At 41.2% G+C, this 22,977-nt stretch overlaps 1 protein-coding gene across 2 annotated transcripts in view; it reads left to right on the forward strand.

Annotated features, from left to right (window-relative positions):
- The window catches only part of fgf14 (fibroblast growth factor 14), a 280,672-nt gene that overhangs the window by 210,725 nt on the left and 46,970 nt on the right, over window positions 1-22,977 (forward strand). For both annotated transcript variants that reach the window (XM_034186384.1, XM_034186383.1), the window contains exons 2-3: window positions 3,611-3,721; window positions 10,069-10,172. In XM_034186384.1, the coding sequence (XP_034042275.1) occupies window positions 3,670-3,721; window positions 10,069-10,172 (156 nt within the window). In that variant the 5' untranslated portion in view covers window positions 3,611-3,669. The remainder of the gene's footprint in view (window positions 1-3,610; window positions 3,722-10,068; window positions 10,173-22,977) is intronic.

The following is a 22,977-nucleotide window of genomic DNA, read 5'->3' on the forward strand; positions in this document are numbered from 1 at the left end:
TTGATCCAGGACGTCATGAGAGAACAGAGACGTTTCAGAAGAAGTCGGTTTCAGCATTTTATCCGGATATTCCACTGCTAAAGGAGATTTTTTTAATGAAAGACGTGCGGACGGGTCTGCACGTCGGGACGCAGCCGGTGCAGTGCGGCGGCACAGGAAAAACACCTCCGTGTTGATAACCATTTGTAAAATCCAGGCGGCTTTTGATGGCTTTCAGTGGAGTGAGTATATGAGAAATTGTTTAACAGCTGGACATGTTCCAACTTGCGAGCTGATGCTGCAATCCGTCCGCACGTCTTTCATTAAAAAAATCTCCTTTAACAGTGGAATATCCGGATAAAATGCTGAAACCGACTTCTTCTGAAACTTCTCTGTTCTCTCACGACATCCTGGATCAATAGAGCCTGAAATGTGGAGGTTTTCAGCTTGAAACAGGCTGATGATGGCGCCTGAGCGTCGCGGCGGCTGCGAGCCGACGCTGCAATCCGCCCGCACGTCTTTCATTAAAAAAATCTCCTTTAACAGTGGAATATCCGGATAAAATGCTGAAACCGACTTCTTCTGAAACTTCTCTGTTCTCTCATGACGTCCTGGATCAATAGAGCCTGAAATGTGGAGGTTTTCAGCTTGAAACAGGCTGACGACGGCGCCTGAGAGCGCTGCGCGACGTCTCGCACCGTGGGAAGTCCTTAAAGCGACAGTATCACCTCAAAATCTCTCATCAGACGTCAAAATTTCACTGAAAATCAGCTTAATTTTTCGAACCGTGTCCACTTCGATGTGTCTCACAGGTTTAGAAAAAATTTTGATCAAACAAAGCGCCAGTCTCTCAGCAACTTCTCAGACAAAGGAATTCCGACGAGGGGCTGGACGACTCCTCCCACAAGGAGCGCTCACAGGCGAATGACGTCACCGACAGGCGTGGAAAAACTCACGCATGTCACTTTTGGTTACTGACTTTATGCCCAAGAGTACACTGAAAAAAGAGAATGTTTGAAACAACTTAAAAAAGTGTTACAATTTGTAAAAGCCTGAATTAATTACGTTGTTTAAACTTAAGTTTAAAAGTTAAATCAACTCTAACTTACAAACTTAAATTCAAACAACTTAATTTATTCAGGTTTTTACAAATTGTAACACTTTTTTAAGTTGGTTCAAACTTTCTCTTTTTTCAGTGTACTGTTGTATAGTTACTCTGAGTTTGATTTGATTTGTTTATTTAGCACAAAATAAAACATAAAATAATGTATATACATAAAACAACCAAAGAGAGAGGGAGAGAGGAAAAAAATACAGTATAAATAAAGTGCAAGGGAGTGGTGGAAGCCAAAAGGCTTATAAAGGGTCCACTCCCAAACAAAGCAAACATAACATAATACAACAGAATTACACCATTTTTTCCAGATTAAAACAAATCATTATAAATACTCCTGCAGGATCTTTGCTTTTAGACTACTTTTATACGTATATAAGGTGATAGATAGATATACAAGATGTACATTATCATTCCAAGATTTAACGCCATGATATCTGATGTGATTCTGATAACGAGTCGCTCTATGCAAAGGTAAATGCAAATGTGCAGCCTGTCTGGTCAGATAATTATGAATTTGATGATTATGCACAAAATAATATTTAATGAAGGAAGGCCACTTAATATCATACAGGGCTCTGAAAACAAACGTACAAGTCAAGAAAATATTTCTATGGAAAATATTTGCGATGCAATTTAAAAAACAGAGGTGCACTTGAAGCACAAGGTTTCGAGCGAGTAGCTATTCGAGCAAATTTTTTTCTAGAAGAAATATTTTGTTTATATAAGTTGCAAAGGTACTTCCCCATACAATATTACATTAACTTAAATATGGATAAACTAAACTATAATATAATGTTAAGAGACATTTGTGATGTATTAAATATCTTATTTTGCTTATGATTCCTATTGACTTGGTTATTTTTTTATAAACATGATCAATATGTTCTCTCCAAGACAGTTTCTCATCTATCCACAAACCCCAAAACATATAGATGAGACCCTTGATATTATTTAATCAAACTGTACTTCAAAATGTCCATTCAGATTAATCAATGCTGAGCTGAGACACTCTGACATCATATCCTGCTTTACCGTGGAGCAGATATGTGCAAAATATTACTTCAGTTGGGAGGTTTATGGTAAAAACACTAAATTTTGCATAGATGTTTGGTATATCATTACAAAAAAGACATAGATGTCATACAGACACAAAGGAATTGTCGTTTTTCTATGTTCTCTTAAATTCTGAATCCATTCCAGCCACCCATCTATTATCTATACCCACTTATTCTAACTAAGGGTCACAGGTGGCTGGAGCCTAACCCAGTCATGGGGTGTGAGGCGGGGTACACTCTGGACATGCATGGACAAACAAACACATTCACACTCACACACACCCACTTACGGACAGTTTAAAGTTTCCAATCAACCTAACCTGCATGTCTTTGGATGTGGGAGGAAGCCGGAGCACCCGGAGGGAACCCACGCAAACACGGAGAGAACACACAAACTCCACACAGAAAGGCCCCAGGTAGGAATCAAACCCATGACTTTCTTACTTTGAGGCAACAGTGCTAACCACTGAGTCACCATACTGCCTCCAGTCCAATCAATTTTATTTTGCTGATTTAAAAAAAAGGTGTGATATCACATTTTTAAAATTATATATCAATGTCTGTTCAAAACTTGGCATTTTTAATATAAAACACAAAATCATTTCACATATCTGTCTCCCTATTAGCAGCTCTGTATTGCTTGTAAAGTCCTGTCACAGCAGCACGAAGGTGTTCTCTCCTTATTTCCTGCAACAGGGCAAAATCCCAGTGCTGGTGAAGGCTGTCATTGGGTCGAAACGTTTGAGGAGAACCTGCCTCCAGCTGTAAACCAAAAGAAAATATGTCTCTCAAGGGGGTCTTGCTCAGAGCAGACCTGAATTATCTTGTGCGTTTCTTTTCTTTTCTTCCTGTCGTTTTCTCTCTGTGTCACACATGGAATCATGGTAAGCAGTGAAGTTCACTGTTGGCCTCCACCGGGCCTCCTGGGATGAAATCCGTGGTGATGGCTGTCTCTTCGATAAGACACACGTTGATGCTATATGACCCTCGTGGTTGTCCATGTTACACAGAATGTGCACCAGCACTATGTTCCTGGACCAGATGCACCAACCTGCAGAGTTAGTTTTGAACATTTCCAACTTTTCACAAAATGCCAGTGAAATTGCTGCATGACTGGCTGACGGTTTTACCACAGTGGTGATTTACTGCCAGTGGATGTGTAACTACTCAGCTGGAAGGCACAGAGTCCAGCAGTTCTCACATCCTGGACACGGAGCACCCAGAGAGGGTCCCTTTGAGTTCATTATGGGACCACAAATGTAATCTTTTGGCTGTAATTGGACAGACCATCTCTGAACACGGCAGAATGTGCATTCCTTCAAAGTTGACTATGGGATTGTTTTTTAAAACAACACAATTACTCTGCAACATCCTTGCTGTCATAAAGCCAGTGATGAATTTGTTGATCATAGTTGCCCTTGCTTTGGTAAGAGTTCTCTCTTTCTGTCTGTCTCCTCAGATCCCCAGCTCAAGGGTATAGTGACCAGGTTATATTGCAGGCAGGGATACTACTTGCAGATGAACCCCGATGGCTCTCTTGATGGGACCAAGGATGACAGCAGCAATTCCTGTAAGTACCTTGATGTTTCGTGGCCTTAAAAACTTAACAGATGCACATAAATAACTATCTGAAAACTATTAAAAAAGTCAAAGATGATGATAGTTTTACACTGGAATTGTACACTCACCGGCCACTTTATTAGGTACACCCGTTCAGTTGTTTGTTAACACAAAAAGCTAATAGCCAATCACATGGCAGCGACTCAGTGCATTTTTGGGCATCTAGAAGTAGTGAAGACGACACGCCTAGACGTGGCATGGTTGTTGGTGCCAGTCGGACTGGTCTGAGTATTTCAGAAACAAATCTACTGGGATTTTCATGCACAACCATATATATGGTTTAAAAAGAGAAAATATCCAGTGAGCGGCAGTTGTGTGGATGAAAATGCCTTGTTGATGTCAGAGGTCAGAGGAGAATGGACAGACTGGTTGAATGAACGACTGCGTGATGCCACCATGTCAATATGGACCAACATCTCTGAGGAATGTTTCCACCACCTTGTTGAATCTATGCCATGAAGAATTAAGGCAGTTCTGAAGGCAAAAAGGGGCCAACCCGGTACTAGCAAGGTGTACCTAATAAAGTGGCTGGTGAGTGTATATGTAGGGGCGACCGGGGTTGATTGTTACACAGCTTAGTTTATATCTTGTCCACCAGAGAGTGTGAAATGATTCGTTTCACAATACAACACAGCATCTATTAGTTGGTAGAGATAGGCCAATAACTGCAGAGCATCGTAGGGAATTGTTGAAACCCAGATGTGGATCCACCACATTTCTGTGTTTTTTGCATATGTAAAAAGTAAACAAAATTAGATAGTGGTTTTTATTTGTGAATTAGCTCAGTGTTATCCCGACCCGTCTCACGAGCACTAATTTCAATGTCATCACTGGAAATGCCTCTTGGGAACAACCGCTAGCGGTGCACTGTCATTACATTGGGCATCCAATCAAGAAACTGACATTGTAGACACAGAGGAGTAACTTTACGTGTTAGTCTGTTAATGTTAATCGTTGAAAACTTGGATGCAAAGTGGAAATCTGGATGTTTAACATCAGCACTCTTTTTGATGTTTTTGAGTTTCACTTGGGGCAAAACAATGATAATTGGTCCAGTATTGACTTAGAATGCTAACACTGCCACGGGCAAAATAACTACACAGTATAAGCCTGTGGGGAAATCTAAAAACCTGACAGTAAGCAATTCATTTCACTGTATAGGCCAAAATGTGTTAAGTGTCTGGTGGCATGGAGAGGATTGTAGAGAAGTATATGTGTTCATGTTCTCTTCAGCAAATGAACAGAAGCTTTTAAAACCAACATATTATATATGCAGCGACTTACCTTAGCCTTTTTCCTGTTTGATGATACGGTTCTCTGATAAATCCATACAAGCCGATTGCTGATGGAGGCGGAGTCTTCTGCTTACAACAGGGAATAGTCACATTTACACCTGTAGGGATTCTCTCCATGCTGCCAAACACATCTAATGACCGTTTTGCCTATTCAGCAATGACAAGAACAGGTTAATTTGAAGATTTTAGTTCCCCCTTAGGCTTCAATTGTATAGCTCTTTAATCCTTGACAGTGTTAGTGTTCTAACTCAGTATTGGACCAATTTTCAGAATTTCTGTCCCAAGTGTTGAACTCAAAGCACATCTAAAAATAGGGTCCACGTTAAAAAATCCTGGAGGTCCTCTTTAAAAAGGACTTGCTTGTCTCGGACCAGTCAGTGAACCTCCTTGCAGGGAATGATAACACTGAGTGGTTTGAACACCGTTTATTACAATCAAACAAGAACAGGCAGTCAATACGGGCAGGAGCCTGGCACCCGGAGAGGGTGGGCCCACAATACAAATTCCTAGACTAGGTTTTGGAGTACAAGTACTTTCAGGCTGAGGTTCAGTACACAGGTTGTCAGGCAGCGGAGCAGAGATACAGACAGAGTAAGGCAGAAACGCAGTCATATCCAGGCAGGGGTCGGAGGCACGAGCAAACACTGACATCAGGGCTGAGGCAAAAGGCGTGGTCAAGAAACATGGAACAAGACACTGGTACATGGCAGACAAATCAGGACTAAATTCAAGAAGGCTGGAATGTGTGCTAAGAGCAATGACAAACTGGCAAATGTGTAGTGGCTGGGAGGAAATTAAATAGGCAGGTGTTAACAAGGTGCACGTGAGGAGAAGGATCTAGAAAGGGGGCATGGCTGGTGAACAAAGAGTATGGATGGGGCAATATGGTGAGGAAGGGAGTGCAAAAAGTGGAGTGGTTTAATAGACAAAGATATGTGAACAGGTGCCAAGAGCATGAGTGAATGAAAACACAAAGCAGACAGAAACAAAGACAAAGACATGGGGCAGGTGCAGTGAAGTGAACATAATCAGATATAAGTGAGGGATGAAGACATGATGGCAGGTGCAGGACGTGGAGTGAACATAATAAGATGGACATGAGGAAACTGAACAGGGCTAAACAGAAACCAAGGAATAGCAGAATAATGAACAGAGGTAACACAGAACATAATGTAAGTATGACAAGAACCAGAATCAGGCATGAACATGAGAACAAAAGAAACTACATGAGAACTGACCAGAAATAATAGGAAATCAATACTAAAGCAAAACTAAACAGGGACTGACTAATAAACAGAAAGCAAAACCCAATATAAAAGTACAACAGAAATGAGAACAATCAAAATAAACATATAAAAGCTAAATGATAAACAATGAAACCACAAACCGAATGCACAGAACTAGACAATGGCTAACAAAAAAAGTAACAAGAAAAGTGACAACGAAAAACAACAGAATAAACCATGATGAAAATAACAACTAATAAATCAGAGCTGGGGCAGAAAGAAAACAACAGAAAGGGGGGAAAAATGGGCTCAGCGCCGTGATCAGGCCAAAATCATGACACAGGCTTGGGTCATACAGAGTGAAACACAAGGTGAAGCACAAGGTGTCGAGGCTAAAGGTTTGTACATTGTATGGGAGGTCATCTGGCAGCAGTCTTTCTGACTAAGCAGGAGGGTTAACCAGTTAAACAGGCCGTGAATTACTACCAATGGTAGTATAATTTCCTTGAGATGTTAGGCAAAACTCAAATGTCAAACATCATAGCAAAAGGTCAATAACAATAATAGCTGGAACACTGGGAATACTCATAAGGAACATGAGCAGAATGTGACAGTGCAGAATGAACCACGATGATCTGACAGGTGACACATGGAATAAAGCGGCTTTTAAAGGATGACAGAAATGTGCAAACATGAGAGTTCGGAGCAGAAAAACCCGCAAGTACATGTACACGAGGAAACATAAAATACACTGAACAACAACAAAAGCTAGAATTGTGAAGGAGATGAATAATAAGCAATGATGGTGGTGAGGACAAGCGAGAAGCACAAAACAATCACAGAGGGGAAAAAGTGCACACTGAGGGAGAACGCAGGAGTCCCAAGGAGAAAATCAGACCTAAAATAAACCCAAAGAGAAACTTCACTGTGCTCCATGGGAAACAATACAACACAGAGAAACCAGTAGAGTGCTCTGTGAGACAACATAACCAGAGAAACGGCTTCACTCTAAGCTGATAACATAACACAGAGGGAGAAGAAAACAGAAACAAGGACAATAAAGAAATGTGCATGACCCGCGACACTGCTAAGAGCAGCGATCGAGTGTCGTTACCGCTCTATGACCCAAGGGAAGGAAGCAACAGCTTAATGTGGAAATGGTTTGAAAACAAAAGAAGCGCCATCACATCAAAGCATTCTGTCATCGCCACAGTTAAGTCTCTATCATGGAGATGAAGGAAATACTCCATGCAATAAGGAGCTCAGCCGACATGTCGCTTCTCCCTCACTGTATGTCATGAAATTAAAGTAAGTGAAAAGGTATTTTCCAGCTGACTTTCTTGAATCGGCACTGCAACCTAGAACACAGCAGTAACAGAATGTTGCTCTCAATAATCCTGTTTATCCTCATCTCTGCTGCAAGTGGAAAACTTTAAATATTTAACTTTCACTGGCATGAACCACGGTCGTGAAATGGCTGGAAAGCTCTTCAACCTGAGCTGACTGACAGCCAAGAAGAACATCACCACCACTTGGCTTGGTGACTGGCAGAAGCTTCCCACAGCAGACACATGCAGCGTCAGGACTTGGTCTTTTTGGGATTGTCCGTCTTGTATTTGCTGAAAATAGATTTAATTCAGTGAGCTGCCTTGATCATTCGCTCTGCTTCTCCCTGGATACGCTAACGTAAAGTGAAGGGGACATCAGTCCTTCAAAGGTTACGTCACCCAGCCAAAGCCGGTACCAGTTAAAGCTGGGTGGACTCAGGTAGTGTGTCCTGGAGTCAAACCCAGGTCCGTGCATTTATATTGGTAGCCCAGCTCTTTTTCACAAATCCACCTGCTCTAATGTGTCTGTTGAGCTCATTATTTGAAGTCAGACTCTCATCCCTGGTCTCTCCGATGTATGAAGACTGGTTTTCTTCAGAGGTGCCTAGAATCCACTGACGTAAAAAGTGGGTTAAACACTTTGTCCACTTGGTCAAGATTTATCCTTAAGGATCAGTAAATCAACTGCCAGCCTTCCAACCTTCAGGCTAACAGCTCTCTTCTTTTCTAGCCTTTCTAGCAGACTGTTTCCTTGACTCACAGCTGCAGAATCACATTATTTTTCCTATTTTTTTTTGCTGTGAGTGAAACAAGACGAGGCAGTGGTGTTCTTAGTGGGAAGAAAACAGTGTTATTAGTTTGTTCTGGTGCTGCTGCTGTGGCGCTTCAGGCTGGCTGCTTAATTTGATTCCAGTGCTTGGTGCCAACACGGGCCTGACTCTCCACATTGTGTCATATTATCTTTTCGGCATGAGAAGATGTGGCACACGTCACATCTGATCGACTGAAAGGCCTTAGTGAAACAATGCACAAATGGATTAACCCAACTTTTCACCACATAGAACCCACAGTCAAATTGAATGCACATAAAATGTCATCCTGACTCAAAAAAAATCCTGTTTGATTCCTACAGGAATTTGACAGGATTATGATTCCTATAGGAACCCTACAAGAAAATTGTAAGAGTCCTATCAGAATCCTATAGCATTAGGAATCCCATAGGAATTTTATAAGAAAACAAAACCTGTAAAATTTCTATCAGAACCCCATAAAAAATTCCAAGAATCCTATAAAATTCATATAAGAACCCTATATAAAAACCTGTAATAATCTTATAAGAGTCCTATAGGAACTGTATAAGAAAAATTTTAGAAACCTATAAATTCCTATAGAAACACCATAGCAATCTTATATTCCTTCCTAAATTCCTGTAGGAACACTATAAGAATACTACAAAATTCCTACAGGAAGCCTATAAGAAAATTCTTAGTAACCTATAGAATTCCTATAGGAATGCTACAAGAAAATTGTAAGAGTCCTATCAGAATCCCATAGGAATTTTATAAAAAAAACAAAGCCTGTAAAATTCCTATAGGAACCGGATAAGATTCCTAAAATATTCCTAAAGGCACCCTATAAGAAAACCCTATATAGAAAACTAAGAATCATATCAGAATCCTATAGAATTATGAATTCCATATAATTTATAATAAAACAAAACCTGGAAAATTCCCATCGGACCACCCCCCCCCCCCCCCAAAAAAAAAGAAAAAAAATTTTAAGAATCCTATAAAATTCTTATAAGAAATTTTTAGAAGCCTTTAAAATTCCCATAGAAACACCATAACAATCCTATAAAATTCCTGTAGGAACACTATAAAAATTCTACAAAATTCCTACAGGAACCCTATAACAAAATTCTTAGTAACCTATAGAATTCCTATAGGAACCCTATAAAAAAATTGTAAGAGTCCGATCAGAATCCTGCAGAATTAAGAATCCCATAAGACATAGGTTTCACTCTCATGAACCAAAATGGAATGACATGAAAACACTGAAATTAGGTGTTGTAACACATTAAAGTGCATACTCAAACACTTGCAGACTCAGACTGAGCAAATCATACTTATTAATTATGTTGCAGTAGATTTTCTCAATATTTTGAGGGGGTGGTGCCTTAGCGCCCTCTAATGTCCAGCCGCCTCTGATATCACAGCCAGGTTAGTCCTGTCTTTAATCACCAGTACGTAGAACAGCTGTTACCTACGGTAACAGGTCCGAGGAGTTTACAGTGGCAAAATGTCGTATTCTCTGCTTGGTGAGGTTTTTGTGGTGGAATGCATAAAAGTGACACATGACACTTTCTTTTCAGTGTATACTCTGCTCATTTAAATGTTATTTTATGCTGACGTGTTTGGTGATGTTCCTCTGTATATCTGTGTTTTTCAGCTTTGTTCAACCTTATTCCTGTGGGCCTCAGAGTCGTTGCAATTCAGTCCGTGAAGACAGGGTTATACATCGCCATGAACGGGGAGGGCCATCTGTACACATCAGTGAGCAAGACTTTCTATTCTGCTGAGAGATGTCTTAAAGTGTAACTATGTTTAAAATAATATTTGCATTGCACCGAATCTTGATGATCTCTCTCGGACCGTTTAAAGTGTATGGTGCAAGAATATTTCAGGTGTGTCCAATGGCACTTGAAGTTATGAGGTGTAAAGGGGTTGCATTTAATCACAATTTGTCCTGTGAGTTTTGGGTATAACATGAAATTATCTGAGTGTTTCCCATTATTCCCTTTAAGAGTTGTGTCTGCTGGTAACCCGGTGCATTGGTATTTCAATAGCAAACTTTTTTTTCTGGTGAGAACAGGGTTCTGCACTCAAAGCCTGAGATTAATCCTTAATCCCAAATCAATTTGACTTCACCCGTTCATCTCCATGTCCCACCAGGCCTGCACCAGCATGCCTATTGGTCCACAGATGAGAGCAAGTGGACTTGGCATTTACAGGACGTGGGTACTGGGCGTGAAAATGAGAAGTGGTTGGAGTGGAAACAAGTGGTGACACTTACATTGTGCACTGCTTTGCACCGGGTCATTGTGTATCTGTTATGGACATACATGAAAGGTGAACGTGCACGTGGTTGTGAAGCTGGAATTCAGAGGAAATAACCAAAGACAGGTGTGCAGGTTGTGACAGTTTCTCTGTTGTACTGGGCGGTGGGGGGGGGGGGGTCAGAGCCCCCGGAGCCCTGTGTTTGACTTGTAGATGTGAAACTGCATTTCTGTTACACCTCAAAGATCTGCTGCACAGTTTAACTTCATGCACACAATTACTGACAGTCTGCAGCACTTTCTGCTCTTATACAAAATGCTTTTTCCTGTCAGTCAGTAAAATGCAGAGCAGAGTTTAGACGAGCAGGCTTTTCTTTGATGAATATCATCTCTGGGTATTGACTACCTGTGGCGTTTGCAGGCAGACAGCTGTGGGAGCGATAAGAGATCACCCCGGAGCAGATAGTGCTTCTAATCTTAAAGTCTCCTCCGTGTCCACCCTCACTTATCCAGTTTGGTAGGGAAGCTGCGTTCATCCCGCCGCTCTCTGGAGAATGCATCTGCTGTCCTTGTTTGGCTATTCCGGAATTACAATTCACTTTGACTTGATTACCTCTGATCTGAACTCTGATACAGTTCTTCAGTCGGAGCCTGCAGGTGGATTATGGAGGTGGAGGGAGGGGGCGCCGCACCGCAGATCACAGGGACAGGCGGCGTTTGATATGCATCAGGGTCTGTCATGTGATTAAAGAGCAGTTCTGCTGCTGCACATCAGTGTCGTCCACCACAAGCCTGAGTAGAAACTGTTTTCTGTGTGGTAGCTTCACACAGCATGTTATCACTCCTGGGTGTATATTAAAGAGTTCACATTGTTTTTCTTCTTTTATTGCTGATAATTCTCTTGCATGCAACAGAGCAGAAGCATAAGTTGGCTTTGAACAGTGTAACTCAAGCTCGCTGAACAACTGACACCATCACAGGCTCATGCTGTAGATCCTTTTCTTCAGACTGGACCATGTGGACTATATGGCCACTCTCACACCGTAACGTTTGCTTCAGAGCCATCATGCTGCAGGATCATTATTATTGTACCATCTAGATGTGCTCCACCACTGCAGATATCGTGCTTTATTGACAAGAACCGGCTTGGAAGTAGTCAACTTTCCTTGATACTTTGCCTTATTTGCAGTTGTAACATAAGCTTAGCCTGCGCATCGGCGAAGTGGCAATAAGCAGATATTGTTTTCAATGGTGTGTGTGTGTGTGTGTGTGTGTGTGTGTGTGTGTGTGTGTGTGTGTGTGTGTGTGTGTGTGTGTGTGTGTGTGTGTGTGTGTGTGTGTGTGTGTTTGCGGACAAAATAACTCAGAAACAGCTGGACAGGTTTCCTTCAAACTTGGTGGGAATATTTCTTGGATAGATATCTTGAGGTGAGTAGATTTTGGAATAGTTTGGTCAAAGGTCAAGGAAAGAATCATCCAAAAGACACCTTTCTTTGACTATCTCAACAACCAAGAAGTAGAGATAGATCAAATTTGGTGGGAATATTACTTGGATAGATATGTAGATTTGATTAGATTTTGGAGTAGCTTGGTTAAACGACAAGGAAAACATGCTCCAAACACTTTTTTTTGTGTATCTGAACCAATTTTTTCCTCTGGTGACTAAATGGAATAATGAAGGATTAGGACACACGTGGGTGTGAAGCAGCCAACTATCCAACTACTTCAGGTCCCTTAAAAATTTGAGGAATTACAGACAAAACCTGCTCTTAACATTGTTCATAGAGGTGGATGTAATTATACCATACAGATTTTGTCCTGGGGAGCCGGCATTGTAAAGTCCACTTAATGTCTGGTTCAGCTGATTTGGACATTTACATTCTCACGTATACCTCTTCTAGGTCATGTCTAGACAAGTTTAAGGTGGGAGTGCATGTGCAAAAGAGGCTTTAGCTGTTTCTTTAAAAAACAACTCTGATTTATATCAGTTTAATTGAAAGCAACTGGACATCTTGTTCTGGATAAGTGGTTGAGTGACTGAGTGAGTGGACATCCTGTTTGTCCTCCAAGACTTATCTAAGCAGTTTCTTCTGTCTAAACTAAAGTCACACACAAAGTCCATTCCATACCCTTCAGAGTGTGAGTACCTCTGTTATAAAACAAACTGGGTCATTCAAGTCAACAGTAGGGGATCATTTTTTACCTTTTACTCTGGGGAAGTGTTTAGATCCTTGAGCCTTCTTGTCTGTAACAAGAAGCATCATGAGATGTGCTCCTCTTGATAAATATGTGAAGTGAGCTACAATTTCCTGCAGAGTGTAAAAGGAACTTCAAAGAATGATGGAACAGAGGCTATGACTTCAGTGACACTTCTTGAAGACTAAACTTAGACGTCTTATATTTGGATGACTGACAACTCTTTTGGAGGATCCTTGGGTTCCGCTGGAATGACTGTGTCAACTCAGTCAAAGACCATGAAGAACCCACAGCATCCTGAAAAATTTGATAATTGCTGTGGGGCTGTGATCAAAATGGAAAAATATGCTATTTTTGGTCTATACTTTGTCCTGATGACATCTCTGAAATGTTCTCATAGCGTTTAACACCATCCCACTAATCTCTTAACACTGAACATGTACAATTCATTCTTACAAATGTTCTTACCACAAACAATCACATTGCACACCTGCATGCCACATTCTCACTGTGTCCATCCTGCTCTTATCAATACTGCACTAGGCATGGTGGTTTCTGCAAGTTTTCTTGTGTCCACATTAAAGCCCCTTTCACACCGGGCCTGCTTGGAGTTGCGTCATGCGGTGTTGTGCCAATGCCAAGCTGATGCAACCTAATGCCACAATACCGTGAAGGATGCAATGGGCAAAGTAAAATGGATGCCAAAAAATAAACATGGTTAATTTTTCCTGCACTGAGCACAGGACACAGAAAGGAAGTAGTTTTCTCACAAGTTGAGGCAGCTTAACGGTACTTAACGTGACTGGATGCCACACCCATACAATATAACATTACCTGGCGCCAATTAACTACTGTGCTCCATTGTTGCCGAGCTATAAATGATGCAGGATTGGTGTCGAACTTTTAAAAACTATCCGGCTCAAAGAGCACATGTGAACAATTAAAAGAAAAAAAGCTCATTACAGCCTGGCTGCAGCTCCTCGCGCTCACGTCCTCAAGTTCTCCCACAGTTGTGCTCAATAAAGTCCATAGGTCCTGCTCACAGATTTACTGCCAGAGACAGGACATGTCCATGTCCACTCACAGACTGTTCACATGCGCATGAATGCGATAACGCCGGCTGCAGCTCTGCGGTCACAGGAAGAATGACAAACTTTTAACAGAAGTCAGAGCGCATGACTGCAGCGCTTCACAAGAAGAAATCTAAACGAGAATAGAAATCAGAGCGCACACCTGCTCATTTTACAGTCTGGCTACAGCTCCTCAGCATTCTCACCTCCTCAAGCTTACCCCCCGTTGTGCGCAACTGACGCAGGCATTCCTGCGTTATTAGATACGTGGTATATGCAACTTGAAGCAGGCCTTGTGTGTGAAAGGGGCTTAAGGAAAACAGCCCTCCTGCCAATGTGCCTGTCTCGATTAGGGCTCCGTCACACTAGAGCACGAATACCGTACGAATCACACCAACTGGAAAAACAAACAGAATTCGAGCTGTATTCATACGGGGCAGACATTCATACAGCTGTGTACGAATGCAGCTCAAACTGCACAAATGTTGTTTGAACGTCAATTTGTGCAGGATTCATGCTCTAGTGTGACAGGGCCCTTATAAACACACTCACATATGCTCCACACGAACATATGGGTACATGCTTTCAAGAGAATCTTGATTTGTATGAGGAGGAAGGGTTGTTTGTTTATTTGTTTTTGGCTGTATTTCATCACCCCGGACAGCAAACAGCATATTTCATTCACAAAGCAGCACACAGATGGTTCCTGGGAGAGACTGTCCACATCACACTGCTACACACCTGTCAGTAAATACGAGCCTTAATAAATCAATGCAGTCATTTCTACATCCTTATTAAATTCTCATTGCACCCTGATTTGACCATGTCCTTGCTGTGTATTTGTTGAACATGTCAAAAGTTCGACCACGTCCTTCATGTCCACGGAGAATACAACATGTCCTGAGCAGTTTGGGCTGCATTTTCTTCTGTACATTTGCAACATAAGCAATTTCCTTCAGGATTAATAAAGTCTTCTGATCCTGATCAATGCGTTATACACATTATTTTTGCCTATCTTTTTTTGCAGACATTGCACAAACATGGCTGAATGTGGTGAGAGTATTTAGGCCACGTGGTCCATTTCTTTATATGTCAGTGCGTCAGTGTTGAGGACCCCAGTGGCTGGAGAAGGCCAAGGACATCCCCACATTTCCTCTTGCTACAGCAGATAGATGGTGATTTTTAAGAGGTGGGGATGAATCGGTTGTCTTCCTGGGTGGTTGTCATCCAGGACCTGTGACAGTTCCATGGTGCAGTGAATGCAGTGAAGCGCCAACAGCAGTGTGTGTGCTCTCACACTTGAAGCCTGCAAATCTTTAACCGATCGCTGTGTTGATGGACTTCATTTACAGCTGCTAATTGAAATACTAACCTTTGTCACCGTGTGTAATTGTGTCAAAATTACCTGAGTGTTAAGTGCTTCTTGTTTTTTCTATATGGCAGATTGGAAGCTCGTTTCTTTGATTGTGGTCGGGCCGACCTGTTGTTTTAGCACTCAGTCTTCGATCTTCTGTTCATGCAGCTTCTGAGCTCCATTTGCAGATTATTTCTGTACTAATGGAGGTTCTGATCAGACCTGAAGTACCTAAACACCCACTCAAGGGTCTTTCTGTGCTTGTCAGAGTGTCGTACTCTGGTAATTCCAACCTTGTAAGATGTTTTTTCCCCTCTTTCTCCTTTTTTCCGGCGGTGCTGTCCTCCTCTGTAAGTACGGTACAACATTTCTCCCATTATCACTCTGTTCCTTTGTCAGCGAGGACCCGACAGTCGACCTTTTCCATCCATTAGGTGTATTTGATTATAGTGCACTCACATTTTTCAGAAAACTTTGAAGCACATTGTGCTTTGAAGTGAGCAGAGTTGCTGAGTAGCATAGAGTATATTGATTAAAAAAAAACCTTTCCCCCTTTTTTTTCCCTCAATAGAACCTCAGTTTTCCTAAATGTAAGGCAGGTCATTTTTGAATTAATTTGGCTACTTTTTATTCTTTGACAATTATTAAATAGAGTATGGAGGCTTTCACTGTGATGGCGCACTTTGACAATGACAGAATTTTTTTAAACAGGTGAGATGAATCAAAAGGAAAGTCTTTCTTCACAAAAGAAACGGAAAGCTTATTCACGGTCCCTGCTAGTGGATGATATTCTTTTGTGAGAAGCACCCAAGGTGTGGCGTGCAGCTCAAAGTGATGGAGATAGTATCAGAGGAGCACAAACGACTCTCTGTGGAATAAATGCCAGTTCAGTCATCTCATTCCCTTTCAATCTGCCCCTTTTGTATGTGAGCCAATAAATCCTGGATTATATTTTTGCCAGGTTGTTCCCTGAATGAGGCGCTTGTAAATTATAATAAGAGAAGCAGAAGTCTGCCAGTTTGTTAGAAGAACTGAAAGAAACAAGTCAGGGTGAAACACTACAAAACTCACAGTTCTGATAGGATCGCGGTCTGCGTCAGTTTTGTGTGAGATAAATAGAACTTGTGCTCCCAGTCACCTCAGCCCCTCCCAAGCTTGGCTCAGTGAACTCAGGATGGCACAGGGAAAATACGCCTCTCTGCCTTCAGCTCCTGATATTTTGAAGTGATTCTTTCTGTGCTGTGACACAGACATGCATCGAGCCTACACCAGGCTCGTGACCAGGCTGCCTCGAGCCAAGCACAAGGCGGCAGAGTCTGTCTGCTTTTAACATGCTCCATTCACGTGAAAACACACACACTTGCTTTGATTTCATTACAAGTATAACTTTAAAAACACTAGGGTTGGGTATCAAGAACCGGTTCTTTTCGGGTATCGTTAAAAAATGATTTGATCCACCGATATCAATAGTCTTTTTACTTAACGATTTCCTTATTGTTTCTTCAGAGTGGCTGTTGTTTTTGACGGTGTTTGTCGAGAAAATGATTATTCCTCTACGTTGATTACAAACCCTGCAGCTGATCTGTAATCAGCCATTTCTGCAGCACGACTCCAGTATGAAGCATGAACCAATGAAGCAATGCTTCAATCCCCTGGCTCGTTGGTTCTTTGATTCACTGCTCTTCAGGAGAGTGGCAAGTCCGCTTCTTAACCCCTCTCAAAGCCATTAAAATATGTCAATCGTGAGTCGCTTTTGTGTGGATTAAAGTCACTAACTGGGACTCTTGTCTTGTTGCAGTCAAGAAAGAAGAATCGTCCTCCGTTCCATTGGCACAGCTCCAAACGCTGCGCGGCTCTGTGCGGAGACAGAGTCCATTCAGAATTAATAACTTCAAAATGAATTGCCACTTTAAATAAAATGGCACCTCTTTACAAACGCTGTAATACAGACAATAAACTTCAATTGACTAAAACTTTTTTCTCCCAAAATGAGACATCCTGCATTCTTTATGAATTACAACCTGACGTGCAGCACAGTCAGCTGCAAGAGCTCAGCTCAGATGTATGGAAAGACATTCATGCCAATAATGTCTGAAAGGAAATGATTTTGACAAAAACTACAGATTTTGTTTATTTCTATTTATGTCCAGAGATCAAGAATCCACCATGTAGAGTTTATTATGTCGAAAGTTTAAGGATCCAGTGACCAATATCATATTAATTTACTTTAAGACTGAATAAAATGTTACTGACAGAAAACCTGTAAAGCCTACTTTTAGTACACAGAAAATTCACAAGAGGTATCGATAAGGAATTGGATTGATAATCGGAATCGATATTGATAAAATCTTATCAATACCCATCCCTAAAAAACACTAAGCTGTGACAGACAATCTGCATTACATATTTCAATATGAGGTTCATATGTGTGCCAAACCATGGGATAATTTACAGCTTAGATTTTTTTGGGATGCATTTGCAATAATTTGTTCCACTTTCATTACAATGAGTCCTGCTTTTGTGCTGTAACAAATTTCTGGTTGTTTATTCAGTAAAACTAGTGGGGGTCACAAAAGAAAATGTTTGAGATCAGAATCAAAATCAAATCAGAATCAGAATCCAATTCACTGCCAAGTAAGTTTGCACATACAAGGAATTTGATCTGGTGTTACTGGTGCATAAAAATAAACAAGAAGTAAAACACGAAGTAAAATAAAGTCATACAAGAATAGTAGGTGCAAAAATAGAGATAAGGAGGTGGGCTAGGCATTTACAAAGTTATCTAAAATAGTAATACAAAGTAAATGCAAAATACAAAAATACAAGTATACAAGAACAGAACTGTATTCACTTAAATAAACCATAATGGAATGGGACAGGGTGCAAAAACAGGTGGGCGGATTACAGATGTGCAGTACAGTTCAGTGCAGGGGTGACCAAATCTGTGTTTTATGGTAGTGGGGGAGGGAGGCAGAGTAAATGGGGGTCTCTGGCATTATTTATGAGGCCAACTGAGGATGGAAAGAAGCTGTTTTCATGTTGTGAGGTTTTGGTCCTGATGGACCTCAGCCTCCTGCCAGACGGGAGGGCGACAACAAGTTTGTGTCCTGGGTGAGAGGGATCAGCCACAATTTTCCCTGCTCGCCTCAAGGCCGTGGAGGCATACAGGTCCTGTAGGGATGGCAGACAGTGGATCACCTTCTATACTGCATGGATGTTACACTGCATTCTGCTTCTGTCCTTAGCAGTGACAGCAGAGTGCCAGATGGTGATGGAAGCGGTGAGAATAGACTCAATGTTGGCAGTGTAGATGTTCACATCATTGTTTTGGGCAGGTTGAACTTCCTCAGTTGCCGCAGAAAGTACATCCTCTGCTGTGCTCTCTTGATGAGGGAGCTGACATTCAGCTCCCACTTGAGGTCCAGGGTGATGGTGATCCCCAGGTAGCAGAAGGACTCCACAATGGTGACTGGGGAGTCACACAGGGTGATGGGGCAGCCAGGATTGGGTACCTTCTGAAGTCAATAACCATCTCCAGTGTCCTGAGGGTGTTGAGCTTCAGATTGTTCTATCTGCACCAGGACACCAGGTGGTCGCCCACATCAGAGATGAGTCCAGTGAGGGTTGTATCATCTGCAAACTTCAGGAGCTTCACAGACTGGTGACTGGAGGTGCAGCTGTTGGCATACAGGGAGAAGAAGTTGAGAAAAAGAATGTAGCCTTGGGGGGATCCGGTGCTGATGGACCGTGTGTCGGATACGTGTCCTCCCAGATTCACATGCTGCCTCCTGTTACAGGAAGTCAGTGATCCACCTGCAGGTGGAGTCAGGCATGCCAAGCTGATAGAGCGCTCGAAGGTCTTCATCACCACAGAGGTCAGGGCATTGGGTCTGTAGTCATGAAGTCCTGTGGGTCTTTGTTTTTTGGGGGATGAAGATGATGGTGTGGTCATGTCTCTAGCCAGGTGTTGAAGCTGTCTGTGAACACCGGAGACAGATAGTCTGTGCTGATCTTCAGTATGGATGGGGACAGTGCACTCCAAGTTCATCTCTACCAGAAGGACTCAGAAGGCAAGTTAAAGTTGATCATTTTAATACAACAAGAACCATTAAGTTGTTAAGAGCTGAGGACTAATGGAAACATCTGCTTCATTTAGATATTAAAGCTGATGTTACTTAACCAGTTCTAAGTGACGACTTAAAGATCTGAGTCCTCTGGTACAATTTTCGCTGTGCTGCACCCCCCACCCCACACCCCCTTTGTCCCCTGTGAGAACGTCTGCGTGGATGAGTGTGGAGCTTGTTCATTTTGCTGGCATAACATCATGTGAAACGCAGTCATCACTTTTCTGTCTTGGGTTTGTGCATGACAGCTTTTATTCTGAAGCAAGTACAAAATTTTAAATTGTGGAGATGTGGACTGTTCTGTCCTCTTGTCCCTTTCAACATGTCATGTTGTATTGTGACCACAGTTTGCAGCATTCAGTGAGAGGATGAAACTTTTTAATTGCACTTTGGGGATTCTCATTTTATATCCTCAAAATTACAAACAAGGAAGCGTGGGATTGTGTAATTTTGTTACACATGATGAAATGGTGGTGTCAGTGAATGCAACACCTTCCTGCTGATTTTGCTGTCGTCGTGTCTCTGTCCTGTCGTGTCTCCAGTCTAGGTTGGATCATTCCCCGTTAGCTCGCTGCACTCTGGGGTTCTCTTTGTCTTGACCTTGCGCTCGTTAGTGCTACCTTTCATGATTGTCAAATTGACTTGTCATGACCTTTTAGGAAATGGAATCCTGCAGAGGATCCGTCGCTGCACTGGCTTTAGCCTCACTTGTTAAGACGCTGGATCATTGGCGCCATGACGATGGATGGTGTCTGTTTCCCGCAGACTCAAATTCAGACTGCGTGCTCCCTCCACAGAGCTTCACTTTGCATTAAAATAAAAATGTAAGAGCTTGTTGACCGTGCAGTGAACAAAAAGAATAAGAGTGATTTAAGCAGGAGTCAGTGGGCTGAAACTGACAGAAACCTTCAGGAAAGTCAAAAACCCTCTGAGGTTCTGGTATTTCATCTGTCAGTGCCAAGTTTTAATATACTTCATTGTTTAGTTCTTGGCTTTAGACAAGCCCAGGTATGTACCCTATTAAAAAAAAAAACCTAGTGAATGAATAGCCAGAGTCTATCCTCTTCACTTTTGGGAAGATCTGCCAACTTTTACTCCAGTAAAAGTCTTCAGAGCTGTAGGGTGGCATGATGCTGTGAGCAGATCTCTCTGTGCACACTGGACTTTTTAGGTCCATCTTATATCTCAACCATAGCTGTGGGAAGTCGGGGTGTTTAAAATTGTTTTCCTGTTGTTAGCCACACAAAAAATGTTTGGTAAATGGACTGCATTTATGGGTGATTCTTAGACTACGGGCACTTATTATGTCCTTTGATCATATTGTATGAAAAACAGAAAAAAGGGGAATTTTCACACTTTTATAGTTATCTTTACAATGAAAGTGTGTTTCACCTTTTTTCAGCATCATTATATGCAAATATTGCCTTTTTGTGCTTGTCCCACACCCAGACTTTTGATCTTCAATGATAAAAATGAATGGTAAAGAAACGTTTTTTCTAATGTTTTAAAATATCTCTGAATAAAATATCAGTAAAATAATCAAAACATAATTGGGGTATTCAATGTCATACAACTGTTGTGATTTTTTTTAAACAAAATGTAGTTGTCCCACTCTATTGCCGTAATTTCCACCACAACACTGTAATGTCCCTAAACAGTTTGTATGAAAGATTGATTGGGTAGTTTCTATGGAGATAAACAGTGACATCAGAGCACATGTATATAGCGCCAAATCACAACAAACAGTTGCCCCAAGGCGCTTTATATTGTAAGGCAAAGGTGTGGTGGAAATTACATTTACAAGGCCAATAGTGCCCGTAGTTAAAGAATCACCCTTATATAGCGCTTTTTCATCTGCATCAGATGCTCAAAGCACTTTACAATAATGCCTCACATTCACCTTAATGTGAGGGTGCTACCATACAAGGCGCTCACTACACAACAGGAGCAATAGGGGATTAGAGACCTTGTCCAAGGGCCCTTAGTGAATTTCCAGTCAGGCTGGAATATATATATATATATATATATATATATATATATAGGATCATTTTTTGACTGTGCAGATTTCTGTAGTTTGTTGTTTTTTTTTTTTTTGTTTTTTGTGAAAGTCTGTGGGTATGTGACGTGCACTAGACACGTTTTTATCTCCAGCAGGGGTAAAGTGCTGAGGTTTTTAATTATTTATTCTTTCTGCAGGTGAGCTTCTTCTCCCTGTGTCTGGAGGCATACGTATGTCATGCACTGTGCACTTATTTATTTGACTCACTCGCTGCACACCTGCTGTTGAACGTTTTTTTCTTGTTATAATCAAAGACGCTCAGAGCTCTGTGAGTTTTGAAAAATGTGCAGAACAGAAATGTCAGTTCTGACCCAAAACCAGTCACGTGACTTGTTTCAGTCTTTGAAATGTTTTTGTTTCATTGTATTTTTTTTTACCACGTGAGCTCTTTCCCAGTAGTAAATCCAGTAAAAGGTGTTAATTATTTAATGATGCTGTATGATTAAAAAAAAGATCATTTCTCTGTTACCTACATATATGCACGGACTGATCCACAGCCATACACTTATCTAGCTGATCAGATCTTTAGAAGTAGCTAAAGATTAAGCTAAAATAAACTGCAACCTGATAATGCAGGTCTGTGCCCTGCCAGACTAGGTGGTTTAAATGAAGTACAGCAAATTCTGTGCCATTTAAATATTGTGTGAAGCCTTTATACATGTTTGTGGCAGTTTAGCAGGATATCCTGCTGCAGCGCCCCCAACCCAAATCCTTTTTTCGTCGCCATGTTATCAACATTTCACAAGTGTAAGCCATCAGCATAGAACTCGAGCCACTGGTCCTGACTGACAGAGCAACTTGTAATTAAAATTCATAGAAAATCTACAAGCTCATCCTCTGACCTCCAGAAAACAGGTCAGAACCAAGATATCATAAACCAACAAATCAGGCAAGACAAAGACAAAATCAAGCAACCAGGAAAACAAAAGCAACAGGAACAAGAACAGATATTTTAAGTGATGTGTACAATCAACCAGGAAACTTATAATTAACAAAGGCCAGTCACCCTGAGCGGCTGTTTAAATGGAGTCCACACAGGTGACACTAATACTCACGTGAGATAGACAAGAGCGAGAGAACTGCCCATCTAACAAATTAAAATTCCCAAAATGTTATAAAAATGTTTGTCACATGTTATCAGAAAGTTAGCTGTAAAGTTCTGATAACGTTTGTCAAATGTTATCAAAACATTAGCTGTAAAGTTCTGATAACATTTGTCAAATGTTATCAAAACATTAGCTGTAAAGTTCTGATAACGTTTGTCAAATGTTATCAAAACATTAGCTGTAACGTTCTGATAACGTTTGTCAAATGTTATCAAAACATTAGCTGTAAAGTTCTGATAACGTTTGTCAAATGTTAGCAAAACATTAGCTGTAAAGTTCTGATAACGTTTGTCAAATGTTATCAAAACATTAGCTGTAAAGTTCTGATAACGTTTGTCAAATGTTAGCAAAACATTAGCTGTAAAGTTCTGATAACGTTTGTCAAATGTTATC

This window comes from Thalassophryne amazonica, chromosome 14 (genome assembly GCF_902500255.1).
Source record: "Thalassophryne amazonica chromosome 14, fThaAma1.1, whole genome shotgun sequence".
Taxonomy (NCBI): Eukaryota; Metazoa; Chordata; class Actinopteri; order Batrachoidiformes; family Batrachoididae; genus Thalassophryne; species Thalassophryne amazonica.